The sequence below is a fragment of the Harmonia axyridis genome, chromosome 3, assembly GCF_914767665.1.
Source record: "Harmonia axyridis chromosome 3, icHarAxyr1.1, whole genome shotgun sequence".
In the NCBI taxonomy this organism is placed as follows: Eukaryota; Metazoa; Arthropoda; class Insecta; order Coleoptera; family Coccinellidae; genus Harmonia; species Harmonia axyridis.
Genome location: NC_059503.1, coordinates 37,062,744 through 37,081,293, shown reverse-complemented (window position 1 = coordinate 37,081,293; position 18,550 = coordinate 37,062,744). Strand labels below are relative to the sequence as shown.

The window sequence follows — 18,550 nt, the reverse complement described above, 5'->3', positions numbered from 1 at the left end:
TATAACAGGCAACAAAAACCACTTGCAAATTATGGTCGAACTGGTGGAAAATTTTTCGAAAGACGTGGGGATGAAATTCGGATTGGACAAGTGTCGTACGATTAGCGTAGTGCGTGGAAAAATCCAAGATGAACCGATAGCTCTCTCCAATGGACAGGAGATAGAAGCAATGAAATCGGACGATCTTTATAAATACCTAGGAATGAAACAAAACCGACGAATAAACCATCAAAGAATGAAGGAAGACTTAACAACTGAGTTCATTAGGAGAATCAACAAAATTTTAAAAACAAACCTCAACAGCAAGAACATGACGAGAGCCATCAACACATATGCATGTTCAATTCTTACATACTCTTTCGGTATCATTCCATGGACCAAAACAGATATGGAAAACCTGCAACGCAAAATGAGAACCTTGATGACGAAAGCACACAAGCATCATCCGAAAAGTAGCATTGAGAGGACGACACTGCCGAGAAATAAAGGAGGCAGAGGTCTGCTAGACATCATGGAACTTGCCAATGGTCAAATTGAATGCCTACGAACATACTTTAAAGACAAATCAGGCACGTCAGAGATCTACAAAGTACTGTGTGAAGCAGACGAATCAACACCTTTACAACTGCACAAGGAGCAATTGTCATACAACCACCAGACAATCCAAGAAAAACTGCAAAGATGGAGAGAAAAGCCCCTACATGGACGACATTTCAACGAGGTGAACCAGGATCATGTCGACATTGAAGCGTCGAACTATTGGCTCACATCAGGTGTGATGTATCCAGAAACGGAAGGATTTCTTTTAGCCATCCAAGATCAAGTGATCTCAACAAGAAATTACTGCAAGCATATCATAAAGGATCGAACAATTACTGACGATCGATGCCGTTATGGGTGTCCAACGAATGAGACAATCCAACATATCACGGGAGGATGTCAAATGTTTGCAGGAAATGAATATAAAGAGAGACACGATGCAGTAGGAAAGATACTACACCAAGAAATGGCAACTAAATTAACACTAATTAATTCTGAAAAAATGCCATACTACAAATACCGACCGGAAACCATACTGGAAAACGAACGCTATAAACTGTATTGGGATCGTACAGTTTTGACTGATAAAACAGTCCCTCACAACAGGCCAGATATATTGCTAGTTGATAAACATCAAAAGGCAGCAATACTCATCGACGTAGCAATACCCAATAACAACAACATGCGTCAAAAAGAGGTCGAAAAAATTTCAAAATATAGGGACCTCGAATTTCAGATAAAGCGCCAGTGGGGAATGATATCAACGAGAACTATTCCAATTATCATCTCAACAACAGGAATAGTACCCAAAAATCTCAAAAGAAATATCAAGCAACTAGGACTTAGTGAGTATATATGTAATATAATGCAAAAAGCTGTTCTTTTAGGTACTGCAAGGACGGTGAGAAAATTCCTAGGAAGCGAAGGACAGGTCCAAGGATCGCGTGTAAGAGGACCAGAAGTTCGAAGAGACCCAGGGGGACCACAAGGACCGGACACGACCGAGCTCTGCCCTTCTGATATTTTAAATATCTGGGATTGAGTGAATGTTCCTCTTAGCGAGGAGTGAGAAGCCGACGGCGAGGAGAAATCCTACGCGTATAGGCAAAAGTCGATATAATAATAATAATGTTTATTCAACATAAATAAACATGGTGAGTTACAGAGGTTTTTAATTCTAAAATTAACTACCTGTGCGTAACTAACGTGTTTGGTGGAATGGGCAGGGAATTATATTTGAGCTGCTCCCCTAAGACAGAACTATTAACTCGAAACTGTACTGTCAATATTGGGCCATCTGAAAGAAACAATAGCCCAGAAGCAACCAATAGGAGAGGAATTGTGTTTCATCAGGACAACGCCAGGTCACAAACATTCGATAGTGGCTCTACAGAAGCTCCTAGGGATTGGTTGGGAGATTCTTATGTATCCTCCTTTATTGTCCAGACCTGGCACCAATTGATTCGCATCTGTTCTTGTCCATGGTTTTTGCTGATGAAAATTTCCATTCAAGAGAGGCTTGTAAAGATCGACTGTCTCAATTTTTTGCCAATAGAAACAAGGGCTTCTATGAGGAAAGCATCAATGATATCAACTTCGATATGGCAACAAGTTATCGAACAAAACGGTCATTTTAATAAAATGCATCATTTTAACTATGATATTTAAAGCCTTGTTTTTCATGCAAAAATAATGGATTTCTTTTTACTACACCTTATATATCACTAGACCAAAGGTGGCTAAATTATTGAAACTATTTATAGATTCAAGTACTGCAAGGGAGCTTTCCAGTGAACAAATAGTTTTCAATGGTAAAAAATTGTTATATGAATTTAGGCTTGTATAATCTGAGAAGAAATTGTCTCAGGAACATGATCGTGGAGGTTGTGGCGTCATTTTTTATCGTATCTCCAGCGCCAGCTTTTCTATTGATCATCATCAAAGGTCTAGATGATGATATTTCTCATCGAATGAGAAGTGTAGAGCATTACTCACAGCCTATATATTATCCGTAAGAATGTTTTGTAAACAAGTAGCCATATATGTGTACTAAGCATTAATGCAGTTGGAATCGAAAAGGATTGTACAATGTGACAGGTAGAAGATAAACAGTGAGCAGTGTATCTCTTCCACCTTATCACCTCTGGTAATTCACTACAGATGCATATACGGGATGAGCAATCTAATTATTCTCAATACATGGTTGGTATTTTTGCCTTCTATTAATCATATTAGTGCTCAGTGTTTGACATATGTAAGAATGTGATCGAAAAATAATATCCCCCAACAGAAGTTATCGGCAAGTACCAAGTGGATTCTCAGCAGAAACAGTTCAATCCGCCTGTATCTTAATAATATACAGGGTGGCCATTTGAAAACGAAACAGACGAGATTACAGACGAAATAAAGTTTTTCGATAGAAATGCTCGGACAGGTCGATTTCTGTTTCGAGGGGGACAACTTAAGATGTAGGTTACGGACGCATAGCGCTTCAACCCTTGCTGCTACAACCCCCACCCCCAATTTTTGAATAGGGAAGATGGGGTGAGTGATACCTCAATTTAAAGGTATTTTTATACTGATTTCAGTACAGTAATTGTTTTTTCATTTTATGCATTAGTTCTCGAAATATTCATGCGTTAGTTAGTTAGGAAGGAAGCCACAGTCATGGTTGTTTTGAAGCTCAAAATGTCGATTTTTCACAAAACACTACAAGTGCCATGAAAACACCACTTCATTTTCAAATACTTAGTTAAGAATATTTCGAGAACTAATGCATAAAATGAAAAAACAATTACTGTGCTGAAATCAGTATGAAAATACCTTTCAAATGAGGTATCACTCACCCCATCTTCCCTATTCAAAATTTTGGGGTGAGGGTTGTAGTAGCAAGGGTTGAAGCGCTATGCGTCCGTAACCTACATCTTAAGTTGTCCCCCTAGAAACAGAAATCGACCTGTCCGTGCATTTCTATCGAAAAACTTTATTTCGTCTGTAATCTCGTCTGTTTCGTTTTCAAATGGCCACCCTGTATAATATATATAATAGTAATTTTGGCGTCTGAAACAAAGAATTTTTCGGCTCCCCTGCTGAAAAAGCATCAATGACAACATGACCTCCCTCATATCAACCCCCATAAAAAAATATCACCCGCTCTGGCATCTGATGATAATATAGAACTTTCATCTGTAATGATTTGATTAGTAAATGTGGTTTGGAGAATTGTAATACAGGGAATGTTGACAAACACAGCTAAGCGCGTTTTTAAGATTCAAAGATGAAATATGAAAAAGTGGCCAGTAAACTGGGCCGAATTGCCGCCCCTCAAATGAAGGCACCTGAAACGGTTGCTTCACTGTTTCATCCCTAACGCCGGTCTGCTTCAGATCTAAAATAATTTTGGTTTTCCAGTCCATAAGATAGGTCCTCCAAACCAGTGAACTATGGCTAACTAGTTGCACGACACACTGTATAACTAAAAAAAATTAATAAAATAGCAGCTTACCGCACAGTTTCAAGAGCGACCTTCTTCTCAAGCTCACGTACCCTCGACTGGTGAGCCTCTAAGGTATCTGCTCCACAACCTCTTAGCGCAGCAAGAGCCTCAGCATGCTGCCTCTCCAATTCATTTCGTCTTGCCTCTGCGGCCTTCAATTGCATCTCTATGTTCATGACCTTGAAGTAAGAGCAAAAATTAGTTCGATTTTTTCATAATATATTGACAACACCTTAAGATAAAGGAAGAGTTTTACTCAGATGTTATTTCCAACAGATTGTATAGATAATCAGTAATATAGGATTGACATACAGTTTTTCAGTATTTTCTTATTCCTTATCGATTGTAAAATCTTCCCTAGATAATTTTCATATTACTAGGAATATTTAACCTATACAGTGTGATCAACTCAATATTTATATACGGTTCATTATATCATAAAGAAAACGTAGCAGCAGGATTCAAGCCCGGTGTCATCCTTCCAAAATACAAATGAATCAATTATCAAAAACGTATGCTCTGAGACGGTGAAAAATATTGTATCGAATTATGTAATGTGTTTAATTTTATGATTGTATGTCACCAAGTTTCGAAGATTTTTATTTTTATTCTTTGTTCATTAAAATTTATGGATCTTAGACTTAGCAACCAATTTTTGTACAAAATTTCATACAGATGTGCAAGAAAAATGGTTAACATAAAATATACATAAAAATTGTCTAAATATAATAATAATAATAATTATTCTCAGAAAAAATTTCCCAAAATGACATCAATTCCATATGCAAGGAAATTATCATTCTAAAAAAACAGTAAAAATCTTTTTAATTCGATTATGTTATTAGATTTTCATTTTCGGTAGTACAATAATAATGAATCTTCATTGATCCATTCAATATAGGACAAATCAACATTGAGATAAAGATTCTAATTTCACCGAAAATAGTCTTCACTTTTTCTATTTCATTACTATAATTTTTTAATCGCAAACTGCGTAATATTTTTTTTGGAGTTCAACTCGTTGATTTTCTCTTTTTCTACTTCGAAAATGTGAAGATGGTTCAGGCTTAGGAAATTGAAATTTAAGTTCACTGTTTTTATATCATAAACCTCCAGGCAAGAAAAATCGATGACACTGCTATTGACTTTCACAGTAGAAATCAATTACCTACTAGGCAGTTACAAATAGACCTAGATAAACTGATGGGGACCCGGACCCCCCTAGAAGATTATCAGAACTATAGTTTCACTTCAATTTGACCCCCCCAAAAAAATCCGGACCCCTCTTGGCCACCCCTATTTTTGAACGCTTTGTTTTGGACAAAGGGAATAAATAAAGGAAAATAATAAACCTCGGACATAGAAGTGCTCGAAGTGCAGTAAAAAAGTACCTACTCATCTTGAAAGCGATAATAAACTGATAAATCGTAAAAGAGTCTGATTTTTTACTGCCGTGTCAATTCCAAAGGAAAATGAAATGATTATTGGTTCATTTTATGGAAAAATTTTCGTTTTTCGTCTTTGCGAAAATTCTGAAATTTTATAATTTGGAAATCTTTAGGTGGATTATTACCCCCCAGTAACATCCCCATTTCTACGCCCTTAACTTTTTTCATTTGCTTTTTCGTTCCATTGGGGAACTAGTTCCATTAAGTCAGTGTTTTTCAATCTGTGGGTCGCGACCCCTAGGGGGGTCGTGACGCCCTACTCGGGGGGTCGCCGGCTGAAAGAAAAAGTCGAGGTTCTTACACAATGAAAACGCAATTTTAGTGAGTAGGCGATGTGCTTGTATTTTTCAGAAGTTTATCAAATTGTAGTGCCATTTTTGAAACGTTAGATAATATTCAAATCATTTTCTAATTGCAGTCTATTTCTCTTTTTAGTTTTTATGTTTACCATTGAAGAAAATGTCAATTCACACAATCATGAAGTGGCGAACGGCACTTCAATTTAAGAGCTTCTTTTGCCAGCTCTGGATATTAGTGTTTTCTTTTCATCCAAAATGGTTAAAATCCATCTACGCCCATTGTCAGCTTCAGAGTGCAATTCTGGAAAGTATGTCAAAAGTTTCTCTTATAAATTATGCAAGCTCAGTATCATGCAAGGAATATGAGCCGATAATGCAAAACTTTGGTCTGTTGCATTATCTTCAATTATCTTCTGAACACATGGAAAACACTCGAACATTTTGTTTTGCAGAGAGGTTGACCACAAACGAAGTTTCGCGTGGAATGCTTTAATTTTATCTTTGGCTGTTAAAATATTTTCTTCTCTTCCTTGAAGGTTGATGTTCAAATTGTTAAGGTGGCTAAAAAATGCTAATTTCAAGGGCCAAATAGGGTCAGAAAAACGAGAAGCATATTCAGATTTTGCATCTCGTAAGAACATTAACAATACAGCTCTCAGTTCCAGAACTCTTGTCAATACCTTTCCTTTGGATAGCCACCTGACCTCTGTGTGATAAAGGAGATTTTGATGAAGCGAGCCCAAATCTTCACAAACGTTTCTGAATAGCCGGGTTTGCAAAGCTTTACCTTTGATAGAATTCACAATTTTTATGACCTCCGTGAGCACGTCATTTAAATCAGAAGATACTACCTTAGCAGCTAGAGCCTGTCGATGAAGAAAACAGTGTGTTCAGGATATGTTTGGCATTATCGCTTTTAATCTTGCAATGAGTCCGCTATTTTTTCCAGTCATAGCTTTAGCGCCATCGCTACAAATAGTGATACATTTTTTCCACTCAATATGGAAGTCGCAAGTGCTTTCTAAAAAAAACGTACAAACACTGGCCAGTAGTGTTTGCAGGAAGTGCTTTGCAAAATAAGATGTTTTCCATGATACTGTCATCTGCTTCAAAGCGCACAAATACTACAAACTGTGCACATTCGGAAACATCTGTAGATACGTCAAACTGTAAAGCAAAATGTTGGCTGTTCTTTAATTTTTCGACTACTTGTTCTTGAATATCCTTGGCCATATCGTTTATTCTGCGTGAAATAATATTGTCAGAAAGTGGTATGTTTTTTAATTTGTTAGCCACCTGCTTACTGACCATAATTTCAACCATATCAAGTGCTGCTGGCGAAATAAGTCGCCTACGCAGTTTGGCCCGCGTGAATTTAGGTAATGTTTTTCGTTAGGTCCTAACGTATGTAAAAACTGTACGTCACAAGGGGGGTCGCCAGAATATTTCAAGCTGTAAAGGGGTCGCGAAGTCAAAAATATTGAAAAACACTGCACTAAGTGATTCCTATGTGACATTGTGTTAACGATATCACTTCAATTTGTTTTATATCGTGAGTCAGGAAGTTTTGACTTCTGGTTTGTGTTAAAAAAAATATACCTATATAAACTAATATACTTTAATACAAAATTACATGAATACCAATTTGAACAAGCGCGTAAAAGCTCCAAACTTCACGTAAATGTTTTTCGCGTTTCTTTTTGTAATCTACACTTCATTAAATGTTAATTGCGAAAATTTCAGTGTTTGCATTTGTTGTTCCTTGGCCGATTCCAAAGATTTATTATTGTATACTTGCTATCGATGTACCTGCATATTTTATGAACAAATTTTCTGCAAGAATTTCTAAGAATTCACCTCACCTTCCAAATTTACAACACAACGACATTTTGGCTTAAATTAAATTCCCAATACCTATACCTTTTGAAGAGAGGTCCGTTAACCGTCATTAGGTGATAACGTTTGTCAAAATTTCTCGAAATTTGAGGGGAGGGGGGGTTGTCTTGTCAGGGGGGGTTGTCTTGTCAGGGTAGGTGAAGAAAGGTATCTAAAGCTTGTTTTGCTTACAGCAAGTTATCACGTCTTTCGAGTCAGTTGTTTGTGACAACGGTAAGTGTACCGCGTGTTTCGAAATTACCACATTGGACATCAAAGGAGTTTATTTCTATCTTGGTAAATATAAAGAATATAATATTTTTTTATTACATATAGTTTCAATTGTTGAATATGTTTGTAACTTAATGAATTAACGATGAAATTAGTTGATTCAGGTTTCTGGGTATATTTTCTGACGTGTTATGCTGAAATTTTGAGAAACATTCAACAAACTTATTTTTAGATATTATTAGTTGAAAAATGTCATCTTCAAAATTATTTTATTTTCCATGTATACGACAATGGTTTCGGAAATATAGGCAACAAAAAGCAGATATTCAGTTGAATTTGGTATGTCATAGTTTTTTATTTTCAGTTCAATTTTCAAAATTTTTTTTCTGTGAATTGTAGATAAAATTATTGATTTCAACTTCCATATTCACTCTGTGGTTAAATGCTGACTCAATAGTATATTATACAATATACAGGGTTAATTAGAAGTCAGTTGTTAAACCCTAATTTTGAAAAATCCTCTACAATAATTTGGTGGTAAATTTTTTTCAAATTAACCTTTTTCATTAAGAACAATTTCTTTTCAACATTTTACTTTTTTGATTCGATTTTAAGAGATAAAAGAACTCCAATCAACAGTATACACAATTTCAAGACATGTTATGTTTTGACTAGATGGCTTTGCTCCTTGTGCCATGTCAGTTAGACAGCTAAGTGAGCCTATAGTAATTAAAAGGCAACAATATATTATTCATTTATAATGATCATTATTGCAAAATTAATTATGCACTTATTGAATTCAAATTAAAAATTGAACTTCAAAACAAACCAATTCAATGTAACTCAAAAAACCTGAAGAAACGTCCTTTGTACATCTAATTCAGCTTAATATTTCGTATTGTAAACCGTTTATTTCTCTCTTAAAAGTGAATTAGTGCACTTGAAAGCATAAACCAAAAAACAAAATGTTGACAAGAAATGGTTCTCATTAGAAAATTCTAATTTAAAAAAAATTTCATCAAAGAGTGAACATGCGAGTTGAAATTAATAATTTCATCTACAGTTAGTTTATAGAAAAATTTTTGAAAATTGAATTATAAATGAAAAGACGATGAGGCCTTGAATCAGGACCCCCGCAACCGCGCGTGCACCGCACGCGGGCGCCACTCTAAGGGGGCGCCAAAACCTCTTATAGACCGCATGAAGAACCGATGGACCAAAGGTTTTCGAAAAAGATTCTTTCAAATTTTTTCAACAATTTTTTTTCCAAACTCCTTTCTTGCAATTTATACAAGTTTCCGAACGTCGCAATCGGTATGAAATAGCCAGATATTGGTTTACAAAAACCCATACTCGATGCTAATCCTAGGGCATTTTTTGCGCCATGTGCTGCACACAGCTCAAATTTAACTGAAAATGATGCTGCTAAGGTTTCCAATGAAACCGTGGACTCTTTTGATATTGTACAAGAACTTTATATATATATTTCTCTTCATCCACAAAAAAATTGGAATGTTATAAAAAAGCATGATCCTCAGTTTCATCTAAAACCCCTAAGGGATACTAGATGGTCAAGTAGAATTGATGCTGAAGTTTCATTTTATTCAAATATTTTATAAATAGCAGAGAATGATACTTTCAACAAGTTCTCTTTTATTAAATATTCATTCTTTTAAATTTATTTGAAGTATAATAATTTCCTATGATGTTTCATTCCAGATTAATATTGTAGGCAAAATGATGCAAAGTGTAGCGATTGACATTGAAGTGTGCCAAAACTATTTGAAGAATTTAGTTGATCATTTCAAAAATTGTAGGGAACTTGCAGAAGCTGGAGAACTAGCGGCTGCTCTTGAGATAGATCAAGGTTTTTCTCAATTATATACTGTAATACGAAAGTATAAACCAAAATTGTTCGATTATGAACAGACGTATGAGGCACCTCAAGATCTAAAAATCGCTTTTAAAATAAATTTCTTTTCGAAAATAATTGATCAAACACTAAGTTCCTCAAATAGTAGGTTTGATATGATATCTGATTACGATAAATAAAAAATAATTGAAAACTATTTGAAGTCTACCATGTCATAAGAAAGATTTTCTGGATTGGCAATCTTAGATATAGAGCAAGAGATAATCGATAAAATTGATTGATTGATAATATAGAAGAATTTGCAGCAGCCAAATCTAGAAAAACATCCATTCAATTTCTGCATTGATCCTTATTAAATGTTTATGCCTTTATAAATAATTTATAGAAGAATACAGCTTAAGTTTTGAAACACATTTGAAATGTATTATGTTACAACTAACACTAAAGTTCTTAAGGCAATGAAGGTTGCTGATGAATTTTCAACCATTCTACAATAAATTCTCAACAAAACTTAAAAAAAATTTTTTCGGTTATCCAGCAGTGCTTTTCTCCACCTCCCCCCTTTAAGGGGCGTGTTCCGCACGCGGGCGTTGATGTCCCTTGCGGGGGCCCTGCCTTGAATATTTCCATATATCAACTCGTTGCGTTTTTTTTGCATGTGAGTCTACATTGTTACGGGTATCAATAATTCACAAATATATTTTTGAGCAGTCGTTCCCCGAACCGAATGCATTTCGTCATGTAGACGGTTATAATTCTGTGGTGCAGGTCCAATTCTGACGTAAACTCAATAACTTGAAGAAACAACCTAGAAATTATAAATTTCTTAGGTTAACTTCGTTAATTGACAAAAGCCAACTAAGCACTCGGTAATTAAAGCATTTCAAAATGTAATGTTGCATTAAGATGTGAAATAAAGATTGCAATGCTTCATGCAATATTCAATGTAGGTAGATCACTTCATCAGAACCAAAAAAAATTCAAGAAGAATATCGAGAAAAAAATTACTCAATGTTTCCCAGTCCATCTTACTGATGGAGATTACATTTTAACTTCAATACCTACACCCAATATTAACGTGTCACAATTTCGATCGGGTGGATATTTCGCGTGTAGATATAAAATAATAATTTCAAGGTCAATACGAAATTCCGTGATAATCGTTACACCAAAACTAGAAAAAGAAAATTACCTAATAATTCCTTTGCAATATATCCGACTAGGTTGAAATTTAGTTTGTACTTATATGTAAAATAACTACTCGAATATTCATGCCAAACTTAAAGGCGATTGTATCATCTGAATTGTATCTAACAGTTCAAAGTTTTCATATGAATGTAGGATTTCAAGCTAAGTACATACATACTAAATGTTGATTGCGTCACCACATACATTTTGAAAATACACGAAACATTCCCAATATTTCTGTAACAATAGTAAAATTAATTAAACGCGAATTGAGAATTAGGAAAAATAATACAAATAATACCAACAAGAAAGACAGACAAGAGGACGTACTTCTTTCAATGAGCCAAATAGAGGAAAATAGTGGCATGTAGAAGGGAGAAACTTAAATTCTCCAAAATTAATAATAGTAGAAAATTGAAAAAATTGAAGTAGAGGCGTAGGGAAATAAATTCCAGTCCTTTAACTGAAAGAAGAGCTTAGCGAAAGTGGTCCACCACGCCGATCCGCCTCTGTCCATAAAGAACGAAAAGTCAATTTGAAAGCTGAGTGATACACCAGTAAGTAGGTTCGGTAAGTTACCAGTTACCTGTGCACTGACAAACTAACTTTTACCGGATTTATTTATTGATTTTGGCTTCCGACAACCTGCTTTCAGACTAATCCGACTAGGGGTTCCGTAAATATGACAGTTCGAAATTTGGTTTTCCTGAGTATTTCGATATCTCAAAATCTATGAAATTCCACCAAATTTTATAGTTGTACCGGGTTTTTCACCATAATTTGTTTTCTACAAAAGTTTCACGAAATCGACTAGTGTGTTTTAAAATGATTTCAGAAAACGAAATATATACAGAGTGGGCAACATATTAATTGCAACTTCATTTTTTCAAATAGAACACCCTGTATATTTTTCTTTATTTGACTAGCTCTTTTTCCCCTGATTCCGAATATATAACATATGTTTGATATATCTCTCTTATTCTGAGTACCACAGAGTTTCAAATTTTAAGAACCACCTGGCATGCTCAGTAATCAGTTTACAAGTAGTAGGCTGCGATAACTCAAATTGCCCTTTTTTGAGTTATCTCATTGGCAACGATATGACATACGTTTTTCACTATATATTGGAATTGGATGATTTGGATGCAACTCCGCATATATTCTCTCCTTGTAGCTTTCTTATTTTTTTATTGTTCTTCATATAAAGTGAAAAAATTTCAAATTTTTGCGCTTCTGTGTAGTGCATATTCGATGAATAGTTTCATTCAATGACAAACGTATGTAATATATCGTTTCCAACGAGATAACTCAAAAAAAGGCATTTTGAATTATCGCAGCCTTCCACTTGATAACTGATTACTTAGCTTTCCAGGTGGTTCTTGAAATTTGAAACTCTGTGGTTCGCTAGTTAAGCCAATGCCTAAGATTGTTATAATATATAACTTGGAAATCAGTAGTCCGATTTTGTTTAAATGTTGTGGGTTTGTTTCAATATTTCCGGGGCATTACTCAAATAATTGAGTTTTTCCCTTTAGACTTCGAAATCTATATTTTTAACACGTTTCAGAGAAATTTCGTTATTGCCATAAAAAAATACATAGTTCAGTGTAATGAATTTAATTTTTATACACTTATTTCAACCGAGTATCAAACATGGCGTAACGAAGGGGAAAGGGTTATTGAGAACATAACACTCCCCATTGAATGTAAGAAATATTTGTAAGTAACAAAAAAAATATTTGAGAAATTAAAATATTTTGCTCTTTCAAAGTGCGAGTAAACACCCCCATGACTCACCTCTCGTTACGCCACTGGCTACAAATGGAAAAATTCATTTGTTTTCAACTTTTTTAAAAAACGGTTGTGCTTTTGTTCATTTTTTTTTTGTGATGATATTTGATGTTATCAGAAGATGTTTGGCATTTTATCATAATTTAAAAGTTTTATGTTATTTTATGGATATCTAAAAGAAATGTAGCTTAATATTGCCATTGGGGTAAAAACTTGTTTTGAATTAGAAAACCTTACAATTTTGTTAGAGGACCATGTTATATCGTCTGAAAGGAAATTTAATTTTTTTTCAACACATCTTATGACACGCAGGTCATTCCATTTGAAAAAAGTATTTTTTATCATTTTAATATGTCTTCTTGAAACCTGTAATTTCGAACAACCCTGTATGATTTGGGACGTATTTTATTACAAGCAAATGTTACACGGAATATTGGTAATCCATACCCGAAATTTCAGCTTTTTAGGATTCCGAAGTGAATGTTTGATTGAAGCAATGTTTTGCACAAAAACCGCTAGGGATTGGGACAAGGAACATAAGATACATAAATAATAAAGAGGCTACAACAAAGCGAAAGAAGTAATAATATACAGGGTGTTATATTTGGATTCTATATATCGAAATCGAAAAAAAAAATGTTTTCAACAACTCATATCCATATCTGTAACGTGAGAAAAAGAGGTTTCATAATGAAGTTTGAGCCAAATTATTACAAGGGAGGGGGCAGGGGGATAGCCCCCCCCCTAAAATTTAACATACTAAGGCTGAAAGATTAGCAGAACTATAGTTTCGCTTTAATTTGCCCTCGCCAAAAAATTCCGGACCCCTCTTGGCCACCCTTATTTTTGAACGCTTTGTTTTGGACAGAGGGAATAAATAAAGGACTGCCGTGTCGATTTGAAAGGAAAATGAAATGACTATCGGTTCATTTTATGGAAAAATTTTCGTTTTTCGTCTTTGTGAAAATTCTGAAATTTTATAATTTGGAAGTCTTCAGATGGATAATTAACCCCCAGTAACCCCCCCATTTCTACGGCCTTAACTATTTTCATTTGCTTTTTCGTTTCCTTAAGGAACTAGATCCGTGATTCCTATGTGACATTGTGTTAATGACATCACTTCAATTTGTTTTTGTATCGTGAGTCGGAAAGATTTGAATTCTGGTTTGTGTTAAAAAAAATATACCTATATAAACTAATATACTTTACTACAAAATTACATGAATGCCAATTTGAACGAGCGCGTAAAAGCTCCAAACTTCACGTCAATGCTTTTCGCATTCCTTTTTGTAATTTAAACTTCATTAAATGTTAATTGCGAAAATGTCAGTGTTTGCATTTGTTGTTTCTTAGCCGATTCCAAAGATTTATTATTGTAAATAATATAACAAAAAGAACAGTAAGTAGTGTAGTCATAGGCTTCAAGTAAGTAGGTTCCTAGGTAATAATTTGATTCATAAGTTAGATATTCTTGTTTGAAGAGAACCTTACTATACTTGCTATCGATATACCTGCATATCTTATGTACAAGTTTTCTGAAAAAATTTCTAAGAAGTCGCCTCACCTTCTAAATTTACAACACGACATTTTGGCTTAAATTAAATTCCCATTACCTATACCTTTTGGAGAGAGGTCCGTTAACCGTCATTAGGTGATAACATTTGTCAAAATTTCTCAAAATTTGAGGGGGGAGGGGTTGTCAGGGTGGGTGAAGAAAGATATCTAAAACTTGTTTTGCTTACAGCAAGTTATCACGTCTTTCGAATCAGTTGTTTGTGATAACGGGAAGTGTACCGCGTGTTTCGAAATTACAACATTGGATAATCAAAGGAGTTTATTTCTATCTTGGTAAATATAAAGAATATAATATTTTTTTATTACATATAGTTTCAATTGTTGAATATGTTTGTTACTTAATGAATTAACTACGAAATTAGTTGATTCGAGTTTTTGGGGATATTTTCTTGGGAGTTATGCTGAAATTTTGAGAAACATTCAACAAACTTATTTTTAGATATTATTAGTTGAAAAATGTCATCTTCAAAATTATTTTGTTTTGTAATGTGTACGACTATGGTTTCGGAAATACAGGCAACAAAAAGCAGATAATCAGTTAAATTTGGGTTATCATAGTTTTGTTATTTTCACTATTTTCAGTTCAATTTTCAAATTTTTTTTCTGTAAATTGTAGATAAAATTATCGATTTCAACTTGCATATTCACCCTGTGTTTAAATGCTGGGTAATTAATATATTATACAATATACAGGGTTAATTAGAAGTCTGTTGTTAAACCCTAATTTTGAAACAACCTCTACAATAATTTAGTGGTAAATTTTTTTCAAATTAACCTTTTTCATTAAGAACTATTTCTTTTCAACATTTTACTTTTTTGATTCGGTTTTAAGAGATAAACGAACTCCAATCAGCAGTTTACCCAATTTCAAGATATGTTATGTTTTGACTTGATGCCTTTGCTCCTTGTTCCATGTCAGTTGGACAGCTCAGAGAGAATATACCAATGAGAAGGGAACATTATATTTTTCATTTATAATGATTATTATTGCAAAATTAATTATGCACTTATTGAATTCAAATTAAAAATCGAACTGCACAACAAACCAATTCAATGTAACGTAAAAAACCTGAAGAAACGTTCTTTTTACAACTTATTCAGCTTATTATTTTGTATTGTAAACCGTTCATTTCTTTGTTAAAAATGAACTAGTGAACTTGAATGCATGAACTAAAAAACAAAATGTAAGAAATGGTTCTTAATGAAAAATGGTAATTAAAGAAAAATTACCAAAGAGTGAATATGCCAGTTTAAATTAATAATTTCATCTACAGTTTATAGAAAATATTGCGAAAATTGAATTGTAAATAAAAAGACGATGTGGCCTCAAATATTACCAAGTATCAACTAGTTGCGTTTTTTTGCATGTTAGTGTACATTGTTACGGGTATCAATAACTCACAAATATATTTTTGAGCGGTCGTTCCCCGAACAGATTGCATTTCGTCAGACGGTTATAATTCAATTCAATAAACTTCGTTAATTGAAAAAGGCCAACTAAGCACTCTGTAATTAAAGCATTTCGAAATGTAATGTTGCATTAAGATGTGAAATAAAGATTGCAATGCTTCATGCAATTTTCAATGTAGGTAGATCACGTCATAAGAACCAAAAAAATTCAAGAAGAATATCGAAAAAAAATTACTCAATGTTTCCCAGTTCACCTTACTGATACAGATTACATTTTAACTTCAATACCTACACCCAATATTAACGTGTCACAATTTCGATCGGGTGGATATTTCGCGTGTAGATATAAAATAATAATTTCAAGGTCAATACGAAATTCTGTGATAATCGTCACACCAAAACTAGAAAAAGTTCAATCATAATATCGAGAGAAAATACCTGATAATTCCTTTGCAATATATCCGACTAGGTTGAAATTTAGTTTGTATTTATATGTAAAATAACTACTCGAATATTCATGCCAAATTTAAAGGCGATTGTATCATCTGAATTATATCTAACAGTTGAAAATTTTCATATGGATGTAGGATTCTAAGCTAAGTACATACTTAATGTTGATTGCGTCACCATATAAATTTTGAAAAAATACACGAAACATTCCCAATATTTCTGTAACAATAAGTCGGACTAGGTTGGCATTTAGTATTTTCTCTGTAAAATATCTTCATCATATCGAATCTTCATGCCAAATTTTATCATCTATATACCTAAATTACCCGGCAATAATGACATTATAATGAATCACACCTCATATACAGTTGAGAGGTCTCCAACGAATGACATCATAACAGTGATTTCTCGATTATTTTTGATTTGATCGATTTTTTTTCATCCCTAAAAATGTTAAGATCGGGTTCACGAGGAAGGGGGATCAAAGCATTATATCGTATGATTTTGGAACTTACCGAAATCTGTCAACGTTGAATTTTTAATTAGATTTTTGGATATTTCTACATACACATTTCAAAAAGTAATATGTGAAAATTTCAAAGTTGAAAAAATGTTTAATCGATCTTAAACTTGATATCAATTCGCCGATTTATGAAATTTGATTATTGAATTATTCCGATCCTTGTAAATTATTGGCTTGCAAAAACAACAAGTTGTAAGCCCTCTTCTAAACCTAGAAATTATTCAAAATGGTGCCTTAAGAATATAAAAGGAAAAAGAAAAATTACCCTTTCCTCAGTGCGGATTATTAAAGCGTTAACTATCTAGAAGGTGCATGTCTTACATCGTAATCCTATAAATTATTGACATTTAATCCCTAGACTTCGTAAATTGACATATTTTCCGGCTTTCAAGGAAACTAAACCCAATGTGTATCATTACAAGACGGCTGGAAAGGAACAGTTAAATCCTTCTCTAAGTATCTGTCACTTCAGAAATAAGTAACTTTTTCGATTATTAAGCCTAAAATTAGTAACATCTAAACGGAAACGTTGATCGCAAGACAAAGGATCCGTTAGTTATTGGGAAATGCTCTGATAACTGACTAAACTACAGAAATTTTCCAGAATTCTATTACACACTAACAAGAACTCACCTATCAAATAAAATCTACCACAGAACCCCCTTCAGTCCAACTAATAATTTTCACAGAAAAAAGTGAATAACATCAAAATTCTGACAACAGGAAAAATCTACAAGCAGATTAATGATAACTTACCCCACCTTTGGCTTATTTTTATCTAGTTTCTCTTAAGGACGACTACATTTAGTCTGGTTAAAATGGCTGTCTCTCTATATGGGTCACAACTAGACTCTCAAGTGTGCGCCAGGAAAATTGATTTTATTGTGGAAAATCTAGTGGGTGAAAAGCGCAGGATCTCGAAAATGCGAGTGGGTATATGGCGGCATCTATAACCCACTACCCCAACTTTCGTTGAGTGCAAACGTTGAAATTCAAGCATTCTCAAATGCTGGAATGCTCTCAGTGTTGGATTCCAAATTTGAAATGATTTAACAGAGATCGCCCTCAATTTATCGGTTTCTGTGATCTTCAGAAAAATCCAAATCCCAATTACTATTTCCGGTGAATTATTCAGTTCAGTTTCTCATTAATTCAGAATACTTCAAGAAAAAAAATCGAATAAAAATTATTTTTTCTGCAGGCCAATGCTTTTTTCACACATCAAAATAACATAAAATTAAGAATGTTTATTAAAACCGGTCAAGATATTCAAATGAAATTCGATGGGTTGTTACAGCGCATTTATTGACATGCAATTGAGTATTTTATGCTCATCATAATGTAATGATCCTTTTTTTGTGAAAAAATGTGTACCCCACTTACACATGTAAAGCTGAAAATCATCTTTGACTTGACCGTTCAATTCATGACAAAAAAATCTCTGATTGTTCATATGAGGCGCCGTTTTATGCAAAAATATAAATCATCTTAACGCGTAATATTTTTTTTCTTCAATAAATTATCTATTAGTGGATAGTGCTTAATAATGTCTTCAAGTTACGATGTTTTATATTTCACAAAAAAAAAAGCGACATACGAAAATAAAAGCCTAGGCGATTTTTGTCACAATTTGAATTTTTCAATTTTTAGTTTAAAATATCTCAGTTGCGAACCATAATTTTTTTCAGAAAATTGAGCAATAAATAGTCAGTTCCTAAAAAAAGCATCCAGTGCCTCTGAACACGAAGCATTAATACCAACAAAAGTTGAATAGATCTGTTTAGGTATCTATCATTTCACGAATCTCTAAAAACGATGAATGGTTTTTGCATCAATAATAATAATAATTTC

General features: G+C 33.8%; 1 protein-coding gene across 15 annotated transcripts in view; it reads right to left on the bottom strand.

Moving 5' to 3' along the window:
* The window catches only part of LOC123675226 (peripheral-type benzodiazepine receptor-associated protein 1), a 75,473-nt gene extending 57,912 nt beyond the window's left edge, over window positions 1-17,561 (bottom strand). For 14 of the 15 annotated variants that reach the window (XM_045610550.1, XM_045610552.1, XM_045610557.1 and 11 more), the window contains exons 1-2: window positions 17,461-17,551; window positions 4,046-4,215 (exon numbers count right to left, since the gene is read on the bottom strand). In XM_045610550.1, the coding sequence (XP_045466506.1) occupies window positions 4,046-4,212 (167 nt within the window). In that variant the 5' untranslated portion in view covers window positions 4,213-4,215; window positions 17,461-17,551. Of the gene's footprint in view, window positions 1-4,045; window positions 4,216-17,455 lie in introns of all 15 variants that reach the window. The other variant, XM_045610551.1, reaches the window with a different exon arrangement.
* Window positions 17,562-18,550: the final 989 nt, after the last annotated feature.